Here is a 23,521-nt window from a genome sequence, read left to right as displayed (position 1 = left end):
TATGCGGTATCTGTTTCCCACAAGAAATACAGTTATTCACTTTTTCTGACATCCGGTAAACCACTGAGGCAAGAAAAAACCAAAATATTCCCCAACGGGGTACTTAGCCAACTTTGACTCCGTCTGAAACTCCGAATTCGAAAAATTTCAGAACGCCGAACGGCACTTGCAACGCTGCTTCTGCATCGGACCATGCGGCAAAAAAGACTGAGGATATGACGTCGGTCATGCGCATTTGTACCCTGACGTCCTGATGTCAGTCTTAAGCGCCTTGACCGAAGTCAGCCTAATACTTTGATATTCGGGCCGACCGAGGACAGCGGACTACCCAAGTGTAAGGACTGCAGCAATGTGAGATGAAGAACATCTGTACTATGTTCATTGTGCATACAGCTGCAGTCATTACAGATGGGTAGAATCCCAAAGCTAGGTAAGGGTGGTAGGTACTAAGTTGAACTAGGAGGGGCTAGGATGCCCTGCAGGACTGCTGTGGCAAAACTTGCTCTAGATTTTGAGTATAGTGGAAGGTGGTAGTGCTTGGAGAAAGTGTGCACTGAACTCCAAGTAGCTGCTTCCAAAATGTCCTTGGTAGGGATCCCCCTGAGGAAAGCTGCAGAGGTAGCTGTAGCCCTGGTGGAGTAGGATCTGATGTATACAGGCACAAATTTTCCATGAAATGAATAACAAAAGCGTATGCAGTGGGCTATCAATTTTGAAATTGTCTGTTTGGAAATAGCCTTTCCTTGAGCACCTGTAGCATAGGACACAAAGAGCTGCTCAGATTTCCTGAATGACTTTGTTCTGTCCAAGTAATAAAGTCGTCTGTGAATGTCCAAGGAATGTAGTAGTCTCTCTCCTGTGTTCTGTGGATTTGGATAAAAGGTAGGTAAATGAATAGTCTGATTCAAAGCTACACTGGATACTACCTTTGGCATGAAGGTAGGGTTGGTTCGTAAGGAGACTCTGTCCTGATGGAAAAAGATGAATGGTTGCACAGCTATGAGGGCCTGTAGCTCCAAAACCCTGCGTGCTGAGGTAATGGCCAGAAGGAAGGCTGTTTTCCATGACAAATATTGTAGCTCTGTGGAAGAAGATGGCTCAAAGGGAGGCAGGGTCAGCTTTTCCAATACGAAGTTGAGGTCCCAAGCTGGGACTGCTGGTTTCTGTGGGGGGTTTATATTTTTTGCCCCTCTGAGGAACTTCCTTAATAGAGGATGTGAGAATAAAGGAGGATCTGTATTGTATTGTGCAGAAATGGCTGAAGCATGGATCTTGATGGAGGAGAAGGAAAGGCCACTGTTTAACATCTCAGCAAGGTACTGTAAAATTTGAGGTATATTTATTACCCAAGGATTCTGGCCCTTTTCTTGATTCCAGGAACAAAATCGTTTCCATTTGGCGGAGTAGGTTTTTCTAGTAGAGGGTCTTCTGGCCTCCAAGATGACATCCTGCACTTCCTTGGAGAGGAGAGTCTGTTGGGAAATTAAGGTATTCTCCATGACAGCTAGATTTAAGGTTTTGAGTTGGCTGTGAAGGGTTTTGTAGCTGTGCTGGGACAACAGAAGAGGAACTAGAGGTAGTATCCATGGTGGTGAGTGCGACAGGCTCTTTAGGAGAGGATACCAGTGCTGTTGTGGTCAGTCTGGAGCACTGAGAATCATTTGTGGCCTCTCTGCTCTGGCTTTTAATAGAACTTTGGTCAGTAGAGGAAGAGGCGGGAAGGCATAGACTGTCAATGTTGTCCAATTGAAGGAGAGTGAGTCCACTTTCCAGGCCTGTGGATGATAGGTCCTTGAACAGAATTTTTTCAACTGGTAATTTCTGTGGGTAGCAAATAGATCTATGTCTGGCTGTCCCCATGCCTGAATTATCTTTGAAAAGAATTGAGGATGCAACTTCCATTCATGTGGGTCTGTCATATTTCTGCTTAAGTTGTCTGCCAGTGTGTTTTCCTTCCCTGGCAGGAATTGTGCCTGTAGTTGAATTTGTAATTCCAGTGCTGTGTTCCACAGGGTCATGACTTGCCTGCACAGGGGGTATGAATGAGTTCCCCCCTGTTTGTTTATGTACCACATGACTGTGGTGTTGTCTGTCCTTATCAATAGCTGGCCTGGATGCAGTAGGTCTTTGAAGGTCATAAGAGCATTTTGCACAGCTAGCATCTCCTTTTGGTTGATGTGTAGGTGCTTCTCTTTTTGGGACCATTTTCCCTGAATGCACTGATCTGCCATGTGTGCTCCCCAGGTATAGTCTGAGGTGTCCGTTGTGATGATTTGAGTTGCTTGAGGTAAACAGAAAGGGAGACCTGTGTTTCTTTGGCATGCTTGAGCCCACCACAAAAATTCCTTTTGAAGGCATGGAATGAGTGGTATAATTGTTTCCAAGCTGTGGCTGTGTTGAGACCATAAGTTTTTTAGGTACCATTGCAGTTTCCTCATATGCAGCTTTGCACATGGTATCAGTAGGATGCAAGATGCCATGAATCCCAGAGCCTGCAGGACTTTCCTTGCAGTTAGTCTAGTTAAAGTTGCCATTTTGTTGAAGTATTGAGACAGTTGCCCTTGTTTGTCTGGCGTGAGGTAGGCCATCTGGGTGGTTGCATTTAAGCTGGCACCCAGGAAAATTATCTGTTGAGAAGGTATTAGTTTTGATTTATTTTTGTTCACTGTGTATCCCAGGTAGTTTAACTATTTTATTACAAACGCCAGATGCTGCAATAGGATGTCCTTGCTGTCCACTTGGATCAGGCAGTCGTCCAGATATGTGTAGATTTGTATTCCTTGTTGTCTGCAGAAGGCAATTACTGATGCCAGGCATTTCGTAAACACTCTGGGCGCAGTAGATAAGCCAAAGGGCAATGCAGAGAATTGGTAATAGGTTGAACCTGCAAGAAATCTGAGGTATCTTCTGCAATCTTGTCTGACAGGGACATGCAGGTATGCCTCCTTGAGGTCCAACGTTACCAGCCAAGACTCCTTGCCCAGCATAGGAAGAAGCTGCTGTAATGTGAGCATCTTGAATTTTGGTACTTGTAGATATGTGTTTAGGATGGCTAGGTCTAAGATGGGTCTCCAATCTTTGTCCTTCCTTGTTACCAGAAATAGTCTGGAATAAAAACCTTGACCTTGTTCTTTTGCAGGTACTTCTTGAATAGCTTTCATATCCATGAGAGCGGAAATTTGTCTTTGTGCCTCTGCCCATTGATTTTGTGGCAGGTTTGGCAAGCCTCTCATTTTTGGAAGGGTGTGAAAATGGAACCTGTAGCCTCTGTCTATAATGTCCAGAATCCATTTGTCTTTTGTAACAATGCCAGTTTTTTGAAAATAATGCCAGTTTGCCGCCCAAAGGTGCTGCCATTATAGCTTTGTTTGGCAGGCATAGGGGGAAGTCATTGTGTCTGTTTTCTATCTTCTCCACCTCTTGGGGTTGGTGCTTGCCACTGTCTAGCTCTGTAAGATCCTTGAGGTTGTCCTCTACCCCTTGGGCATCTGTATCTGCCCCTTTGAGATCTGTCCGTGGCTGGAAAGGACCAATTTTTTGAAGGCCAGTTTCTGCTGAAGCGTGGAGGTTGCACCTGCAAGAAATCTTTAACTGTTTGCATAGATTTCGCTTTTTCCTCCATTTTCTTTAGTACCTCCTCAGCTTTAACACCGAACAATACATCTTTTTGAAGTGGTGCATCTAATAGCTTTGCTTTGACATGATCTGGTAAGGTTTGCTCTGAGTCAAGCATGTCTACGTATGACAGACCCTGTGACAGCAGCTCTACAAGAGGCCTCTAAAGCATCAAAACCACACTGCAAGGTATGTTTACCCACTTGCTCTGCTCCATGCAACGAATCCTGCAACTCTTTCAAATCTGGTTGTTCTGTTTGTGTCATTTTGCTTTTCAGCTGGGATAACAAAAACTGTTGGTACTTTAACATATGAAATTGACAGTTTAATGCCCTCATGGTTAAAGTGGATGATGTATACACCTTTTTCCCCCCACCTTTCTAATGCTCTGGAATCTCTCTCTGAAGGTAAAGGGTTTTTAGCAGTAGATGCCTTTATCCCCTTGGGACCCTGTGAAATTGTTTCTGGGTCAGCAGTATGGCTTTTATAAAGGAACTGGTGAGAATCAGGAACCTGGTAATACCTGTCTGGTTTAACAGGGGCTGGAGGCAAAGAATCTGGATTAAGACTGGCTTCTGCATACACATCATCCAAAATATCTAAAACAGGAGGGATAGCCAGGGGCCTATGTTGGGGAAGCAGTAGAAATTCCCTGAGCCTTTTCTTGGAATCCGAGTAATCCTGGCCTTCCTAGTGGAAGTGCTCTCTCAATGTATGCAGGGTTTCCCCAAAAGAGTAGTCCTCGGGGGGGGGGGGGGACCGAGGGAATAGACTCCTCAGCATCCGAGTCTTCAAAAGGGGAATAGGCATAATCCTGATCCTCAGAATGGTCTGAGGTAATAGAAGCCTGGTCTGAGGAAGGGTAGTCTTCCTCCAATCTGGGTCTTTTGTCAGAGGGGGGTTGAGAACCCCTGATGAGAGTTATCAAATCCTCAGCCATTTTTAGCATCTGTTTTTTAGGCATGGGGCCTTGAGAGGAGGTCTGAGGACCCTGTTTTTTTAGTTTTGATGGCAGCTTTAGATTTAGAGAAGGATTTAATAGAGAAGGTGGTAGGCCTGAAGACGCCTTCAGAAATGGCAGGCCTCACTAAATTTTCGGTTTCCCCGCCAAGAGTGGTGTCTGTATCTGCCGTGGGAATGGAGACCGAGGAGCCTGCGACCTCGGGTACTGAAGACACCAGTAAATTAGTTTCATCGGTAGTCAGGGGCTGCGTAGGCGCCTCGCTGAGAACCGGTAGTCGGCTTAAGCGTGGTCTCAGTACTCGGAGCAGACCTCGGATGTCGGTCCTTGTCTTTGCGTCTTTTGCCTAAAACTGGCGTTGGTGTATCCGACGACATGATATAATAACATTTTTTGCCAAAATAATGAAGGGCGAACTCCGTCCGGTGCTTAATAGTGCGCTTGTTGAACCTAGCACAAAAACGGCAGGCCGAGAAGCCGTGGTCTGGCCCTAAGCAAGGTATACAGAAAGAGTGAAAATCCTTATGCAGTATTTGCTTCCCACAAGAAATGCAATTATTAACTTTGTCTGACATCGGTCTGAGGCAAGAAAACTTTCCCCAACCGGATACTTAGCTTTAAAGAAGACTTCGGCTGAAATACTGTTCGTAAATCTCAGGAGCTGGCCGACCAGCACTTGCGAACTGCTTCTGCTTCGGGCACCGCGTGGCAAGAAAGACTGGGGAAAATGGCGTCGGCTGCCTCTTTTATACCCCTGCCGCACTGACGTCAGGGAAGAAGCGACGACAACCGACGCCGGACCTAGACTTTGGAATTTGGCCGACCGAGGACCCGCCTGACGGCAGGATAACCCATCTGTAATGACTGCAGCTGTATGCACGATGAACATCCAGAAATAGCCTCCGAAAAAGGAGATCTTAGTAGTACCTTCAATATCAATTTATTTTTTCTTTAAATCAATGTCCTGTTAGAGAAATTCTTGCAAATCCCGCAGGGAAGGTCAACTGAGGGTCAACTGTTAAATGAGGCACACCCAAGCAATAGACACACAGGGAATGTGCATCTGAAGTAGGTAATTTATGGCCACAATCTGAACATCTTTTAAATCCTGGACTACCCTTTTTATCTGCCATGTTAGAAAGAAAGAAGGAAAAACCAGAAAAAATACCAGCAATGGTACAAGAATTACCCAAAGGTAAGAAGGAAAGGGGTTTACCAACGATGGTAAAAAAGAAGTTACCTCGCGGTAAAGAGGAAGAAAGGAACTGAAAAGATTCAAGAAAGGATAGTCGCTAAATACGATAAGGTAAGAGAAAACTATCTAATAACTTTTCTGTGAGAAAAGGTTGTTTTAGAATTTAGTATGACAAAAATATTGTACTTGGCTCAAGAGAAGTAGCTTAACACGACCAAATGGTGATGCAGCAAATGAAATCTGGGTTAACAGGAAGAGGGGAATTCTGGGTAAGAGTTTTAGCTCGAGAGTTTGTAGTTGACGCGAGCTTGGAAGATGTCCGGCACCAATACCCACAAGTAAGGAATGAAGGAGGATTAACAATATCAGATTTAACGTTCTTTAAGAAAGTACTGCTTCTTGGCAAGAATAACAAATGTAGAAGATTTTTGTCAGAAGGGAACGTATCTGCCCAGGTATGAGGGAACACTAGCCCATGAAATCTCAAAAGCCTGCCAAGAGGAAAGCTCTGAAGGGCTTGACACACATATCCCTGATTTTGTCCTCTTTCAGCTTAAGCTTCAACAGTCTGGGTATGTGGAAGGTGCACTTAAGCTCTGAAAGCTAGCCAGCTGTTATATCCTAGGGAGGATATAATCCATTATGGCTTAAGATTACTGCAGCAGTGATCTAATCATGAACATCATTAGGTGAATAAAGAGTGGTCCATAAGTCTGGCTACTGATGGAGGTTTACAGCTACTACACAGTCTACTCTGCTTCTACTCCTGGACTAGATACCATGTATACAGCAACCCTATTTGGAACGAGGCTCATGACTGGTTGGAGCAAAACAGGAGAACGGGGTTTGTGGACCTGAGCAAGAATGTAGCAACTGGTAATGCTGAGTACAAGCAAGCAAATAAATACATTTCTCATAAGATGAAGTGCTACAATACAGTACCATAAAAAACAGCTAACTTCAGCTATAAAACTTCACTGCCCTTATCCCTCTGCTGTCTTCATAATCACAATTTAATTCAGTCTTTTCTCCATTATTCACTTACCTTACTTCTGCATCTTCAGTTGCTATACCTCTTTTACTTCCGTAGCCTTGACTGCAACCAATGTTTCTATCTACACTTCAGTACACTTTATTCTCAACACTAACTGCTAATGTGGCTTTCTCCCCTTCAATCCACTCTTGACCAACTCTGTAAACATCAATAATGTGAACCTCATTCTTTTCAAACCTAATAATCAAAAATTAAATGATGACTTTATTCCTACTCAGTATCAGTAAACTGCTCCATTAACCACTTACAGTTACATACCTGTATATTAATCCCTTGTCACTTGGCTAACAATTGCAAAATGTTCCTTTACATGAACGCTACTGATTTCACTGTGTATGCGGGTGTGTGTGTAGTACCTCCCACAATGACAAAAATAAATGTGTGTGTATATATGTGCACACATCATTCACACACACACGTGTATATTTTATATATATATATATATATATATATATATATATATATATATATATATATACGGATCACCTTCATTTGCCTGAAAGCTCATTTGCCTGACACCCTGGAGTTAGAATATATAGGTGGGGGGTGGGGCACAGCCCCAACAACGGGGTGTGGGCGAAGCCCCCCACTTACTTTCCTGTTACTAAGCAATATTACATCAAAAGGTAACAATATCATATGAAATGAAGTTCATAGGTTCATAGGTTCATAGATTATTACTAGGCTAACTGTCCTTGTGGGTCATTTTAAGCCTAGCCAACTACCCCATGTGAGAACCAAACCCTGCACCTTGTGTTTGCAAGGTAAACACCTTAAACATTATGCCAAACTCCCACCCTATGGGGGGCTTCTCTTCCACACCCCCTGGGGGGGGCTGTGCTTCACACCCCCCCTACCTATATATTCTAACTCCAGGGTCGAAGTACAGTGGGGAGGGGGGCATATTCCATTTTCTTGCTAATACTACTTGTCAGTCAAATGAGCTTTCGGGCAAATGAGCTTTCAGGCAAATGAGCTTTCAGTCATTTGGTCTGGGAAAAATGAGTGTCGGGCAAATGAGCTTTCAGGCAAATGAAGGTGATCCATATAAATATATATATATATATACATATACATATACATATATATATATATATATATATATATATATATATATATATATATATATATATATATACATATATATATATATATATATATATATATATATATATATATATATATATATATATATATACATATATATATATATATATATATACATATACATATATATATATATACATATATATATATATATATATATATACATATATATATACATATATATATATATATACATATACATATATATATATATATACATATACATATACATATATATATATATATATATATATATATATACATATACATATATATATACATATACATATACATATATATATATACATATACATATATATATATACATATATATATATATATACATATACATATACATATACATATATATATATACATATACATATATATATATACATACACATATATACATATATATATATATATATATATATATATACACATATACATATACATATATATATACATACATATATATATATATATATATATATATATATATATATATATATATATATACATATATAAATACATATACATACATATATATATATATATATATATATATATATATATATATATATATATATATATATATATATATATATAGACACATGCACACACATTATAAATGTATATGCACACACACACACACACACACACACACACACACACACACACTAGTATGTGCACATGCATGTAAAGCATATGTGGGACACAGACTATTAGTAAGGAATCTCACTATGTATGAGCTAAATGGCAGAGACTATTTTGTTAAAATCGATCTGTCTTTTCTTTGCTTAAAGAATATGCACTTACTTCACCAAGACCATGAATTCATGGGGCTGAGGGGGTGAGAAGATAAGAAGTTTCTCCTTACAACAATGCTGCATGATCTTAAAGTTGATGTTTTCAAGCAAAAATTAGGGGCATGAGGGTGCAAAACAAGGCTAAAAAATGTGTCATTAATTTAGCAGTTTTGACAATTTCTAATGTGACATTTGGTGATGCAGTGTTCCACCTATATATACATGTAGGCTTCCCCTAATTTTCTCCAGTGAAACTTTAAACAAATGAAATAACGGCCATACTGTTTTGCATTACTAGTAATGAAGTAGTATTTTTTTAAGATATTGGTGGAATTAAACTGCAGTTGCAATGTTACTTGACTTAAGGAGGTTATGAATGTTGTCAGATGTGGTTAGTGCTGTGTTTTGGGAGATCATGAGGTTATTTTTCTAGCAGGTGCCATTCCATTTGACTGTAGAAAAGTGTGGCAAGGGTGACTTCCTTTGTCCTGCATGTCTCTGCATTCCCTAGATTTAACATATTTTAAATTTCAGAGGTTTGGTGGGTGAGGGAGGCCTACTTCCCTTGAGAAAAGAAAATCATTTATTTTAGGTGCTTCAATGGATGAGGAGTCAATTTATGTTTCCTGACTCATCAGTTCCAATGAATCTGTCAGTAGATAGCGATTCAGACAGTCTTGGACACACACACACAATTGCAAACGTCAAATGCCTTCCTGAAAAATTAAGTCAGCATTTCTGCCTATTGTACTATGTAATGCACTACTTCATGGTTTTCTTCTTGATTTTTTTATTGCATGACATTTCATTTGTAAGTCAACGGAGCCTTACCCCAGACCTCTACTAAATACCTAAACTGCATGGCTACACCAACAAAAACAACAAAATAAATTGGTCCACTTGAAAGTAAATACTTTCACTATAAATACAGATTAAATGGAATTCTGGTGTATACAAAATGGATTTTAACAAATTTGCAAAGACCGTGGAGCAGCCCTAGCACACTAAGGTAACCAAGGTACCCAAAATCATAAGCAGTGTCTGCCTTGTTTATGCCTTTAACTACAGGAGTAGAGTTTTACAGCAGTTTGACTACATTAGACTTATAAGCCAAACTACAGAAAAGAACAAAACACTCCACTGAGTAAAAAAATGATAGTAGGAGCTCTCCTCTACCTCGAACACTGAAAAAAAGTCACCAGCCAGGAAAATGATGAGAGAATTAAAATAAAATGAAATGTTTAATGCTTTAAGCTTCCACAAGCTTTTCATCAGCATGAATGTAACAACTTCTTCAGAAAACGGAAACAACGTCACCAAAACCTTCCCCTTTAAATACAGTTGACAATTAAGAATTACCATTAATCATTTATTAAAAGGTACCTTAAAAGTTCCGTATTGCTAACGGTTGTTCCACCCACCCCAAATGGGCAGTAAAATTACGATAATAAACACAGTGAAATGTAGAACATTAACTATAAAAGATTACTAAAGATCAATTACAATTTACTACTATACAGAAAGCTAACAAATTACAAATGCAGTAATACAAAATGCTTACATATATAGAAACAGATTATCTTTCTGTGATTTTACCAAATCAATATTACTCAGATCCAGTGGAAGCCTACTCTACACTGTCAACATTTTCATAAACCTAAAAAGCTAACATGAACTGTAAAATGTATAAATGTAAAAAGTTGAAGTTAATATTACCCAGGTGCAAAAGCAGCCGATGAAACCAGTTTACGATGTGTAAACAAAATAGAGAAAGCCTCAATAGAAAAAACTTTGCTATTATCTATTTAGACTCCTCAGTCTCAGCATACATGTAATGGATAATTTGCCATTAATACCCGGGTGGTGACAAGCATCCAATCTCAGTTGCCATATCGATTCCCTAACCTCAAGGATGAGGGAATCTGCCCCACCCCTACCGTCCAATTGGATTTGATCAATAGCTGTAAATACGAATGAATGGAGGGGGTTCTCCATGATATGTTTCGCTAAGGCATTATCCAATTTACCCTTCTTTATAGCGTACAGGTGTTCATAAATACACTCCTGCAATTTTCTGTCGGTTTTCCTGACATAGAAAATAGGGCAATGAGTACATTTAGCTAAGTAAATGACACGCGGACTCGAACAATTGTATCTACCCTGTACTTTATATCTGATGTTTCTTATGGTAAAGGTAGAACCCGTGCAGATGTACCTACAGTAACGGCACATGTTGCATTTAAACATACCAATTCTGGCATCTGTAATCTTAGGTTTTCTCTCTAGTAGATCTTTTAAGTTTGGACCTCTTCTAAAAGTTATCTTAGGGGTTTCCATGCCGTTTTCCTGAATAATTCCTTCCTGCATAATTAAATTCCAATTTTTATAAATGATGGAAATAATTTCCTTAACATCCATACTATAAGTTAAAATAAAACTACAGGGATGTAGTCCTTTAACTTTTTGACTAGGATTGGAAATTTCCCCTGATGAATTAACAGCGTTCAAAATGGGAGTGTAAAAACCAGATATTCATTTGTTTCGGACCTCTACAATGAAGTCAGCTATGAGTTCCTTCGGGTATCCTCTTTTTATAAAGAGACTTTCCATGAATCTACATTCTTCCACAAAATCACTCTCCTTAGTGACCATTCTGGCAGCTCTTATTAAATTGACCCTTGATGATGGATTTTTTCTGGCAAAAAGGATGACAACTTTTAAATTGTAAATAACTGTTTGAAAAAGTTTCTTTGCGATGAATCCTAGCAATAAAACAATTACAACTTGTGTCCTCGGATAGTTCCACATCTAGGTACGAGATCTTTTCTTTCTCAAAACTAGATGTGAACTTCAAAAATTCTGTGGAATTATTGAAATGATCCGTAAGAGCCACGGCTTGTTCACTATCTCCTTTCAGGATGATATAAATATCATCTAAAAAGCGTGTGTACATGACAACTCTGTCCTGGAAAATGGGATTGGTAAAGACAAATTGTCTTTCCCAAAAAGCCATAACCAGATTTGCTACACTGGCTCCACAAGGGGAACCCATAGGTAACCCTATCTTTTGGAGGAACATTTTTTTGTTAAAATTGACATAATTACTAGACAAAATTACATCTAATAATTCACTCACCAATTGTATCTCTTTAATGGGAGCCCCTTGGAACTCATCATAGCTGGAATCCAATTCAAGGCCACCGAATGAGGGATAGAAGAATATAAAATCCTTTACGTCTACAGTCAAGAAATGACTGTCAACGCTATAAGGGATTTGATTAACTCTAGCCAGAAAAGACCAAGAATCTTTGGATATCTGAGACTCGCTTACCACATATTTTTTCAATATGGAATCTACCACTTTTGCACTTGTGTATGTTAAACTCCCTCTTGCACTAACCAATGGTCGCATGGGGGATCCTCAAGGTTTTTGTGAACTTTAGAAGCCCCGAAAATTGTAGGTACTTTAAGCCCAGGGGTAGCTATGTAGTTGTATAACTTCAAATCTAGTGTATTATTGATGAACATGTCGTAATAAGAAGAAATCCTAGAGAAACCTATATTCAACTCATTCTTAGATACTTCCAAGTAGGTATCCAAAAATAAAATAATTTCCATTTTCCTAATATAATCTTCATTATTAATCACAACTAGACCACCCCCTTTGTCAGGTTTCATAACTCTGACTGGAGCACTACACAATAAATCTAATAGGGTTTTCTCTTCCTTACTGATGTTAAATCTCCACTCTGTTTTCTCAGAGTTGTGCTCAAAGTGGTGACGGATATCCAACTCGCTGATTTGTTCAAACAATGCCAAAATCGGACACAAAGGTGGATTGTAAGTACTAGGTATGGAAAAAGAATCTAATTCCCTAGTGCCATTACCTAATAAAAATTGTAAATTCAATTTTCTGACAAACATTTTTAAGTCTAGTACAGTTTTAGCTAAGTCTGCCCTCTTGGAAGGAACAAAAAAGTCAAACCCTTAGCTAGCAATCCCACCAACTCATAAGAAAAATGAAAGTCAGAAAAATTGTAGATTTTAAAGTCCAGTTCAGCATTTGTTATGATAACACAAGGTTTGTAAGGAACCAAGTCAACTGGGATGTCAAGTCCCCCTAATTCCTCCTGTTCCTGGGTCTTCCGATCCTGGGGGATAGGGTGTGGGGAAGCTACATTCTGAAAATTTACACACACTGTCACCTGGGTAAAAGTTACGGAACTGTTTTGAGCTGCTAAACGGTCACTACATTGGACCGTTTCAGTAGAATCCATGCTGTCCACGAAAACATTCGTGGAACCACTAGGTCTCTGTCCTGGTCTTGCATCATTTAAATTAGATCCACTAAGTACATTAAAACTAGGAGCCAAAAAGTTTCCTTGGTGGACTTGACATCCCGGTTGACTTGGTTCCTTACAAACCTTGTGTTATCATAACAAATGCTGAAGTGGACTTTAAAATCTACAATTTTTCTGACTTTCATTTTTCTTATGAATTGATGGAATTGCTACTTAAGGGTTTAACTTTTGTCCCTTCCAAGAGGGCAGACTTAGCTAGAAATTTACTAGACTTAAAAATGTCTGTCAGAAAATTTAATTTACAATTTTTATTAGGTAATGGCACTAGGGAATTAGATTCTTTTTCCATACCCAGTACTTACAATCCACCTTTGTGTCCGATTTTGGCATTGTTTGAACAAATCAGTGAGATGAATATCCATCACCACTTTGAGCACAACTCTGAGAAAACAGAGTGGAGATTTAACATCAGTAAGGAAGAGAAAACCCTATTAGATTTATTGTGTAGTGCTCCAGTCAGAGTTATGAAACCTGACAAAGGGGGTGGTCTAGTTGTGATGAATAATGAAGATTATATTAGGAAAATGGAAATTATCTTATCTTCGGATACCTACTTGGAAGTATCTAAGAATGAGATGAATATAGGTTTCTCTAGGATTTCTTATTACGACATGTTCATCAATAATACACTAGATTTGAAGTTATACAACTAAATAGCTACCCCTGGGCCTCAAGTACCTACAATTTTCGGGGCTCCTAAAGTTCACAAAAACCTTGAGGATCCCCCCATGCGACATTTGGTTAGTGCAAGAGGAAGTTTAACATACGCAACTGCAAAAGTAGTAGATTCCATATTGAAAAAATATGTGGTAAGCGAGTCTCAGATATCCAAAGATTCTTGGTCTTTTCTGGCTAGAGTTAATCAAATCCCTTATAGCGTTGACAGTCATTTCTTGACTGTAGACGTAAAGGATTTATATTCTTCTATCCCTTATTCGGTGGCCTTGGATTGGATTCCAACGATGATGAGTTCCAAGAGGGCTCCCATTAATGAGATACAATTGGTGAGTGAATTATTAGACATAGTAGGTCCAGAAATTGTAAGGGCAGCACACCCGTGGACCAACCCCCGAGGCTTTTCCTCCCCTTATAATTATTGTCCTAAGTAAGCAAACTGTTGTGGTTCCCCTCTTTACCACTAGATGGCAGCAGGACACAGGCTTTGAGAACACTGACTTCCCAAAGCTCCCCCAGCCCCACTGCATAATACCTAGTCCAAGAATCCCTAACTCTAGCATACATACCAAGCTAGCTCCCCAAGGAAATAAATAAGAAGGTACTACCTTTCAGAAACCAGGCTGAAAGGCATACTTATAGGAAGATGACACATTTAATTAAAGCCTCCACCTAAGCTTTGCATTCAAATGTTTCTTTTGCCCTACGCCTCTATAAACTAGACAGAAAAGACATTCCTTGCATTTTAGCTAACTCAAGTTTACTTAGATAGTGTTACCTACCTACTTAAGGCCTTGGTAGTGAACAGTCTTATGTATTACTGATTACTTCTCAGCAGACAACCCACTCTGTGGCTCTACCCGCTCTGTTTGCCCTGCGGGCTCACTCCAGTCCCCTACCCCCAACTCCCAGTGGTCCTAGATTTATACTACATAGACCACTCCCACACTCCCCTCCCACCAATCACACACACCAACCACTAAATACATACAGCCACACCTCTCCTCTACCTACATACTTACTCATAGCCTTCTTATAGTATTTCTCGCCTATCCAATATCAATAGGGAATAATTCCCATTTCAGTAACCTTATCCACTCTATATACTTTATTATACTCTTCACCCATCCCCACCCCCACTCACCTGTACTACTTAACTCTTAAGTATGCCTAAGGTAACTAAACCCTTCACAACCAAACTAACACTTCTAACAACATGCATATGTGTCCTCACCTCAGCATATATCCTCACCTTCTTTGAAAATCTAACCTTTTACCAATTTAATTACTCTCCAAAACAAACCGCTATATTAACCCTTACCTACACACATACTCAAATAAATATCACCTCCAATCCAAGCTACCTGCTACCCAAATACCACAGACTCTCACATATTAAATACAACAAACTCACAGTAAAGAAAGTATCTAATAAGCCATACCTACAACCCAAAGACTAAAAAATCCCTCCTTGAAAGATGGTGACATTCACCCTAATCCAGGCCCACACAATGTCGGCATAAACACCACCACCAGCCCCAATTCCTCACCTTTTGTTATCCACTCCAAACCCCGCAATTCTTTCCTAATAGGACATCTTAATATCCAAAGTATTAATAACAAAATAGCCCACCTCCACGCCCTGCTAGATATTTACTCTTCTGATATCCTCTGCCTCACAGAAACTTGGTTAAAACCTCATACTAAAGACAACAAAATCATCCCCCTAGGATATAATATATTGAGACAAGACCGTATTAAACGTAAAGGTGGGGGAGTAGCAATCTTATATAAAGATGGACTTCACATTACCTCTCTACCTTATAACCGACCACAGAAAAACAATGCTGAAATCCTTATCTCCATATTTCAAATCAACCCCATAAAATCACTATATATCATCGGTATCCATCTTCCTCCTGGTAACAATACCAATATTATCGAGGATATCCTTAGCTGGATATCCTTTACTTACCCACAAGAAACTATTACACTAGGTGACTTCAACACCGACTGGAAGACTGTCAATGCTGAAAATCCCACTTCTCATATTAATCTTCATGGCTTTAGTCAAACAATTACCTCTACAACCAGAATCAACAAACCGAATAAAAAAGAAACCACCTTAGACTGGATTCTTACTAATAATCATAAACAAGCTTATATGACTGGAACTCTGCCTGATGATGTAAGCGATCACTCGACCTACATTATAAGGCAAAAAATGATATTACTAACACCCCCCCCCCCACTTATAGGGTATCACGGACCAACAAACACTTTAACCAAGTACTATTTCAAAATGAACTAAGTGCCTGTGACTGGAATGCTTTAAAATCCCTTCCACTTGATGAGACTGCTAAATACTTCAACTCCACTTTCTTAAGTATCCTCGATAGGCATGCTCCTAAATGTTCCATCAGAATGAAAACCAAACCAGCCCCCTGGCTTTCTAAGGAAACCAGACAAAAAATGTTACTTATAAACAAATCCTGGGCTAAGTGGAGAGCTACCAAAGCTCTCTCTGACCAACAAAACTTCAGGCAGCTTAAAAATATTACAAAAAAGGCCATTCTTAGTGACAAAGAACTACTACTGTAACTTACAGGAAATCCACCAAAACAACCCACAGAAATTCTGGTCAGGAATCGATAGACTCTTACTCTCGTACACCAACCCCACTAGGGTCTGATCATAATACCGCCCTCCAAACTGCTAATGCTTTCAATATTTTCTTCACTGAGACCATACAGTCACTTGCCAGTCAACTAACCACAGATCACTCAAAACCTCATACCACCAGTCCTGGCTCTCTTCCAACATTTAAATGGCAACCCATCCCTATAGCGCTCATCCTCAAATTCATCTAAAAACTTAAGCCTTGCACTCCTCCTGCTGATCAGCTACCATCTGAATACCTGAAAAAAGCAACCAAAGCTATTGCATACCCAATATCAATCCTTATTAATAGAACCATTACAGAGGGGTACATCCCAGAAATCTGTAAAATCTCTCATATCATACCCCTACATAAAGGTGGCAACTCGAAAGATTATTCTATCGGCCTATAGCCCTTTTATCTCCCCTAGCAAAAATTATGGAGAAATGTATTCACCATCAGCTTTTAGACCACTTAACTCAACATGACATTCTCGCTAATTGCCAACATGGCTTTAGGCCATTTCATAGCACCACTACCGCCCTCTTATCCTTCAATAGAAATCGTAACAGTAATACCCTCTCATCTGCACTCTATCGATCTCTCAAAAGCTTTTGACATGGTTAACCACACCCTTCTTATTAACATTCTAGAGTCCCTCTCCCTTGATATTCTGGCTATCCAATGGTTCAAGTCCTACCTTAGCAATAGACAACAGGCAGTTCTCTGGGATCAGAACCTTTCATCCCTCCTGCCAGTCACCCTTGGAGTCCCTCAGGGCTCTATTCTAGGACCTCTCCTTTTTTCGCTATTCATTAATGACCTGCATGCAACAATTCCTCAAGCCACCTGTATACAATATGCAGATGATTCAACAATCATATGCTCAGATAACTCCCCCTCAGAACTACATTCTTCAACTCAGAAGGTATTCAACATAATTGAGACTTGGTTCTTAAAGCGTTGCCTCCTTTTAAATGCAAAAAAAACAAAGCTCCTACTCTTTGCACCTACCAGTAAGTCCTCCCCAGTAGACTTCTCAATTAGTTCCAACAGTGGTACCCTCATATCCCCAGATTCCACCACTAAACTGATAGGAATTACTATTGATAATAACCTTAACTTTGACAGCCATATAAACAACACTATAAAGTCTGTAAACAAAAAACTTGGCTCCTTATACAGAATCAAACCCTTCCTAACACAATCAGCAAGAACCAAAATTGCTCACTCTCACTTAATCTCAACTCTTCTTTATGCCTCACCCACTTACACTAACTTAAAAAAAAATAACCTTAGCAAACTAATTCCTACAATAGTATTGCCCGATTTGCTACTGGCAATCCCTTTAGAACCCACCACTGTCTGAACCTACTGCAACTAGGCTGGCTAGAACTACAAAATCTTCTGGTATTTATGCAACTCACCATTGCCTACAAGCTATTTTACCAACCTAACACTACTCCTATACTCTCTAACCTCATCATCCCCTACAAGAACCTTCACTCACTACACTCCTCTAACAAACTTCTAGTCACCATAACCAAGTCCAACAACAAAGCAGGTGATTCCTTGTTCTCGAACACTGTAGGTAAATATTGGAACCTACCTCACTATAGAACTTACCTCACTTCCCTCTCTGCCTCTTTTTAAGCAAAACCTCAAAAACCACCTGAAGATCCATTGGTTATGCCCCTGCAGAAATCCAGATTAATCCTTTCATTCTTGACTTATCTCTCTCTCTCACTTTTCTTCCTAAACCCTGCTGCATATTCCTGTAAGGACTGAGCTGTAAATAGTATTCCCTAAACTATCTATTGTACTGTTATTTTACCTATGTATTACATAGTTTACCGATTTGTCATATATTGTCTGACACTGTTTTTAGCAGTCATATCTTTTATCCTTTATACTATGTATATATTGTCTTGTATATTCTGTTGTGCTTATATTGGAGCTTTTCTCCTCGGGCCTCTACTGAAAACGGATATGTATCCAGTTAGATCAGCCCGGTTAACAAATGTAAAATAAATAAATAAATAAATAAATAAAATAAATAAATAAAAATAATTAGGTCACTTTTAACAAAAAAATTTTCCTCCAAAAGATAGGTATACCTATGGGTTCCCCTTGTGGAGCCAGTGTAGCAAACCTGGTCATGGCTTTTTGGGAAAGACAATTTGTCTTTACCAATCCCATTTTTCAGGACAGAGTTGTCATGTACACATGCTTTTTGGATGATATTTTTATCATCCTGAAAGGAGATAGTGAACACGCCGTGGCTCTTATGGATCATTTCAATAATTCCATAGAATTTTTGAAGTTTATATCTAGTTTTGAGAAAGAAAAGATTTCATACCTAGATGTGGAACTATCCAAGGACACAAGTTGCAATTGGATTCATCGCGAAGAAACTTTTTCAAACAGTTATTTACAATTAACAGTTGTCATCCTTTTAGCCAGAAAAAATACATCATCAAGGGTCAATTGGTAAGAGCTGCCAGAATGGTCAGTAAGGAGAGTGATTTTGAGGAAGAATGTAGATTCATGGAAAGTCTCTTTATATAAAAAGAGGATACCTGGAGGAACTCATGGCGGACTTAAACTGTAGAGGTCCGAAACAAACGAATATCTGGTTTTTACACTCCCATTTTGAATGCTGTTAATTCATCAGGGGAAATTTCCAATCCTAGTTAAAAAGTTAAAGGACTACATCCCTGTAGTTTTATTTTAACTTATACTATGGATGTTAAGGAAATTATTTCCATCACTTATAAAAATTGGAATTTAATTATGCAGGAAGGAATTATTCAGGAAGACGGCATAGAAACCCCCAAGATAACTTTTAGAAGAGGTCCAAACTTAAAAGATCTACTAGAGAGAAAACCTAAGATTACAGATGCCAGAATTGGTATGTTTAAATGCAACATGTGCCGTTACTGTAGGTACATCTACACGGGTTCTACCTTTACCATAAGAAACACCAGATATAAAGTACAGGGTAGATACAATTGTTCGAGTTTGCAAGTCTTTTACTTAGATAAATGTACTCATTGCCCTATTTTCTATGTTGGGAAAACCAACAGAAAATTGCAGGAGCGTATTTACGAACACCTGTATGCTATAAAGAAGGGTAAATTGGATAATGCCTTAGCGAAACATGCCATGGAGAACTCGCTCCATTCATTCGTATTTACAGCTATTGATCAAATCCAATTGGATGGTAGGGGTGGGGCAGATTCCCTCATCCATGAGGTTAGGGAATTGATTTGGCAACTGAGATTGGATGCTTGTCACCACCCGGGTAATTAATGGCAAATTATCCATTACATGTATGCTGAGACTGAGGAGTCTAAATAGATAATAGCAAAGTTTTTTCTATTGAGGCTTTCTCTATTTTGTTTACACATCGTAAACTGGTTTCATCGGCTGCTTTTGCACCTGGGTAATATTAACTTCATCTTTTTACATTTATACATTTTACAGTTTATGTTAGCTTTTTAGGTTTATGAAAATGTTGACAGTGTAGAGTAGGTCTGGATCTGAGAAATATTTGATTTGGTAAAATCACAGAAGGATAACCTTGTTTCTATGTATGTAAGCGATTCAAATATATGTAAGCATTTTGTATTACTGCATTTGTAATTTGTTAGTTTTCTGTATAGCAGTAAATTGTAATTGATCTTTAGTAATCTTTTATAGTTAATGTTGTTCTACATTTCACCGTATTTATTATCGTAATTGTACTGCCCGTTTGGGGTGGGTGGAACAACCATTAGCAATATGGAATTTTTAAGGTGCCTTTTACTAAATGATTAATGGTAATTGTTAATTGTCAAATGTATTTAAAGGGGAAGTTTTTGGTGACGTTTCCGTTTTCTGAAGTTGATACATTCATGCTGACTAAGAGCTTGTGGAAGCTTAAAGCATTAAACATTTCATTTTATTTTAATTCTCTCATCATTTTCCTGGCTGGTGACTTTTTTCAGTGTTCGAGGTAGAGGAGAGAGCTGCTTCCATCATTTGTTTACTCAGTACATTAGATTTATAAAAGCACAATCTTATTTAAAACATATATTCACATTATATAAAGAATGATATAGTTCAATCAAGCCATTATCAGCTTCACCAAAACTGAACCGGTTTTTGTTTGCCATTTCAGGGACATTAATGGAACAAAATAACTTCTAGCATATAGAAAAAAACTAAAGTAGTACTCATTTCTAACCTACCAGAGTTCTGGGTTCTGTGGATTTTTTAGACGAGCCTTTTCCATGATGGCCCGAGCTCTGGTCAACTGGCCCACTCTTTCCTCCAGCCTTGACAGTAGAAGCCATAGTGGAATGGAATGTGGACATTTCTTCAGCTGTGAATACAGGAGGCAACAAGGATATTATAAAATAAATTCAAAGAAAATCTTAACATGCTACCTCCTTCCCCCACCCAAAGAAACAGGAGGACAGACTCACTCAAACCTTAGGTTGATTAAAATCTAGACGGGTACCTCCCACACTGATAATAATGACATGCTACTGCCTCAGTTTTGTCTGACTTCTAGGATATATCAGGAAAAAAAATATTTTATTGTTCTGCTTCCAGGATACTTAGGGTTTAGTTAAGGTTCACTGAACTTAAATGCAGGCTTTTTAATGGTGATACAGATGTCACCTCAGAAGGCTTTATAAGATACACAGAATGTGGTGTAGCTTCACTACACTGAGACATTGCTACCAGTAGATGTGCAAATTACTACACGGAGCTCATTAGTATTAAAGTGATACATACTCCAAAAGCTAACATTTCCCAATTCTATCTAGTCTGTGTTAAGGTACTATGTATTAAGTTACAATATTTACAAATTTAGCATTACCCTTGTACTAAACATATCATGGTCTATTTATATAACAACAAAACTTGTGAATGCATTCAAAGATACTGTCAATAAATGTATTCTTTACTTAAGGGATTCCCTGCCAAGGGCAGCTCAATGTTCAGCTGGTATACTAAAGCCTTAGGAATACATAGACGTCATGCGTCATACCATATGCTCCCTGTTCAAGGCATATAGCATAAAGGTGGCGTACTGACATACATACCTCAGAACTTAAAAGCCCCAGGAGGAACATGTGAGGAGAAAGATGAATAGAAGTCCAGGCCAGAAAGACAGAAAGAATAGGGCAGAGCAGATGGGGAAGGAGTGAGGGAGTGAATACTGCAACAGTGATGAGATCATCATCTACTGTTAAGGCAAGATTTTAAACAGCTGTAATATGTCCTTCCATATCACTGTTGCAGTATTCTTTACATAAAAGAGAAAAGCAGATTGAAAAAAGGTGATTAGAGAATGAGAGACTTGGGTGGAGGCATGGTCTGGATCTTGCAATCGAAAAAAAACATGATCCTGAGAAGGAACCAGGACTGATTTCTGAAAGTTTATGGTAAACCCCAGGCTTTGTAAGAGACATACCATAAACTGGAGGTGCTGAAGCAAGACCTTGAGGGATGAAGCCTGAATGAGCAGGTCATCCAGATAAGGAAAAGTTTGAACCCCTCTCATTCTGCAAAAGGCAAAGACAGAAGTGAGGCATTTGGTGAATACCCTTGGGACAGTAGAAAGGCCAAAGTGCAGACAACTGAAAATGCAAGGAAGATACAGAGAAATGTAAAAATTTCCTGAAAAGGGAATGAATTAGGATGTAAAGATAAGCATCCTTGAGATCCACGGATACTAAGAAGGCCTAGGTAAGAAGAGCAGCCATGAGTGTTTGAAGGGACAATATCCAAAAGGAAGGGACTTTCAGAAAGGTGTTGAGCTCAGAAAGATCCAGAATGTGTGTATAGGTGCCTTCCTTCCTGGGAACCAGAAACATCCAGGAATAAAACCCTTTCCCTTCCTGGGCAGGAGGCACAACTTGAATGGTGCCCTCTGTCAAGTCCCCATGAAGCAGTTCTGGAAAGAAAGGAAGTTGTTTCTGAGGATGTTGAGGGAAACCCAGAAAATTAGGGAGGGATTTCCACACCATGAAGCATCTCTGGTGGATGATGGACAGAACCCAAGAGTCTTGAGTGATTCTTAACCAATTGAGAAGGGAGAGGGAAAGAGGAAGAGATAAGGGAATCTGACCCTAGGAAAGGCAAAGTAAACTGTCAGATAGAACCTGGTTTATCTTGAAAAGGAGGCTTCTGAGAAGTAGAAGTGAGTTGACTTAGCAGGAGGCACACACCTAGAGCCCTTTTTACCTTTAAGAGAAAGAAAAGGCTGTCTACATTCAAAATCAGATTTGGACAGATAATTCCTCTGGAACTTAGGGATAGGAGACACAACAATATGTTTCAATTCCTGCACAGCATTGTCTTTATCCTGGAGGGATTTAAAAAGCTCCGCAGCAGAACAAAAAAGGTTCTTATTATCAAGAACAGAATCCAACAACTTAGCCTTAATATGATTAGGAAAGGGATGGAGACAAATCCAAGAGTATCATCTCAAAACAAAATAAGAGACAGCAGCCCTAGATGAGGCAACAGCTGCAGCAAAAAGTACAGTTTTGTACCTACCATAAATGTAGATGTTCGAGTGTAGACACTGCTGCAGTCATTACACTTGGGTTATCCTGCCGTCAGGCGGTTCCCCAGCCGGCCTGAGTTCCAAAGTCTTGATCCGTCGTCGGTTGCTGTCACCTCCTCCCTGACGTCAGTGCAACAGGGGTATATAAGATGCAGCCGACACCATTTTCTTCAGTTTTTATTGCTCCAGATGTCAGGTGCCCCCAAATAGGTAGGCAATTCAAATTGCTAATAAAACATACATAAGAAATGCAAGCAACATACTTTCAGCTACCAGCAAATACTCCCCATAGGTAGTAAAAGGTAGAGGAGCTAGGTACGTACTAGTCAGTAAGAGGGGAAGGAGGGAGGGTAACCTGGACTGCAGCAGTGTCTACACTCGAACATCTACATTTATGGTAGGTACAAAACTGTACTATGTTCCTTGTGTGACACTGCTGCAGTCATTACACATGGGTAGAATCCCAAAGCTGAGGAGGGTGGTTGGTTCTATAAGGTATTAGGGGTGGCTATAAGGCCCT

At 39.3% G+C, this 23,521-nt stretch overlaps 1 protein-coding gene across 1 annotated transcript in view; it reads right to left on the bottom strand.

The window, feature by feature from the left end:
* The window catches only part of PRPF6 (pre-mRNA processing factor 6), a gene marked incomplete in the record, with an annotated part of 1,570,595 nt that overhangs the window by 486,121 nt on the left and 1,060,953 nt on the right, over positions 1 to 23,521 (bottom strand). Inside the window, 1 exon segment of the mRNA XM_044089883.1 lies at positions 20,669 to 20,802. Coding sequence (XP_043945818.1) covers positions 20,669 to 20,802 — 134 coding nt within the window.

Source organism: Protopterus annectens, chromosome 12.part0 (genome assembly GCF_019279795.1).
Source record: "Protopterus annectens isolate FY-2018-M chromosome 12.part0, PAN1.0, whole genome shotgun sequence".
In the NCBI taxonomy this organism is placed as follows: Eukaryota; Metazoa; Chordata; order Ceratodontiformes; family Protopteridae; genus Protopterus; species Protopterus annectens.
This window is presented reverse-complemented; position numbering and strand designations above follow the sequence as displayed.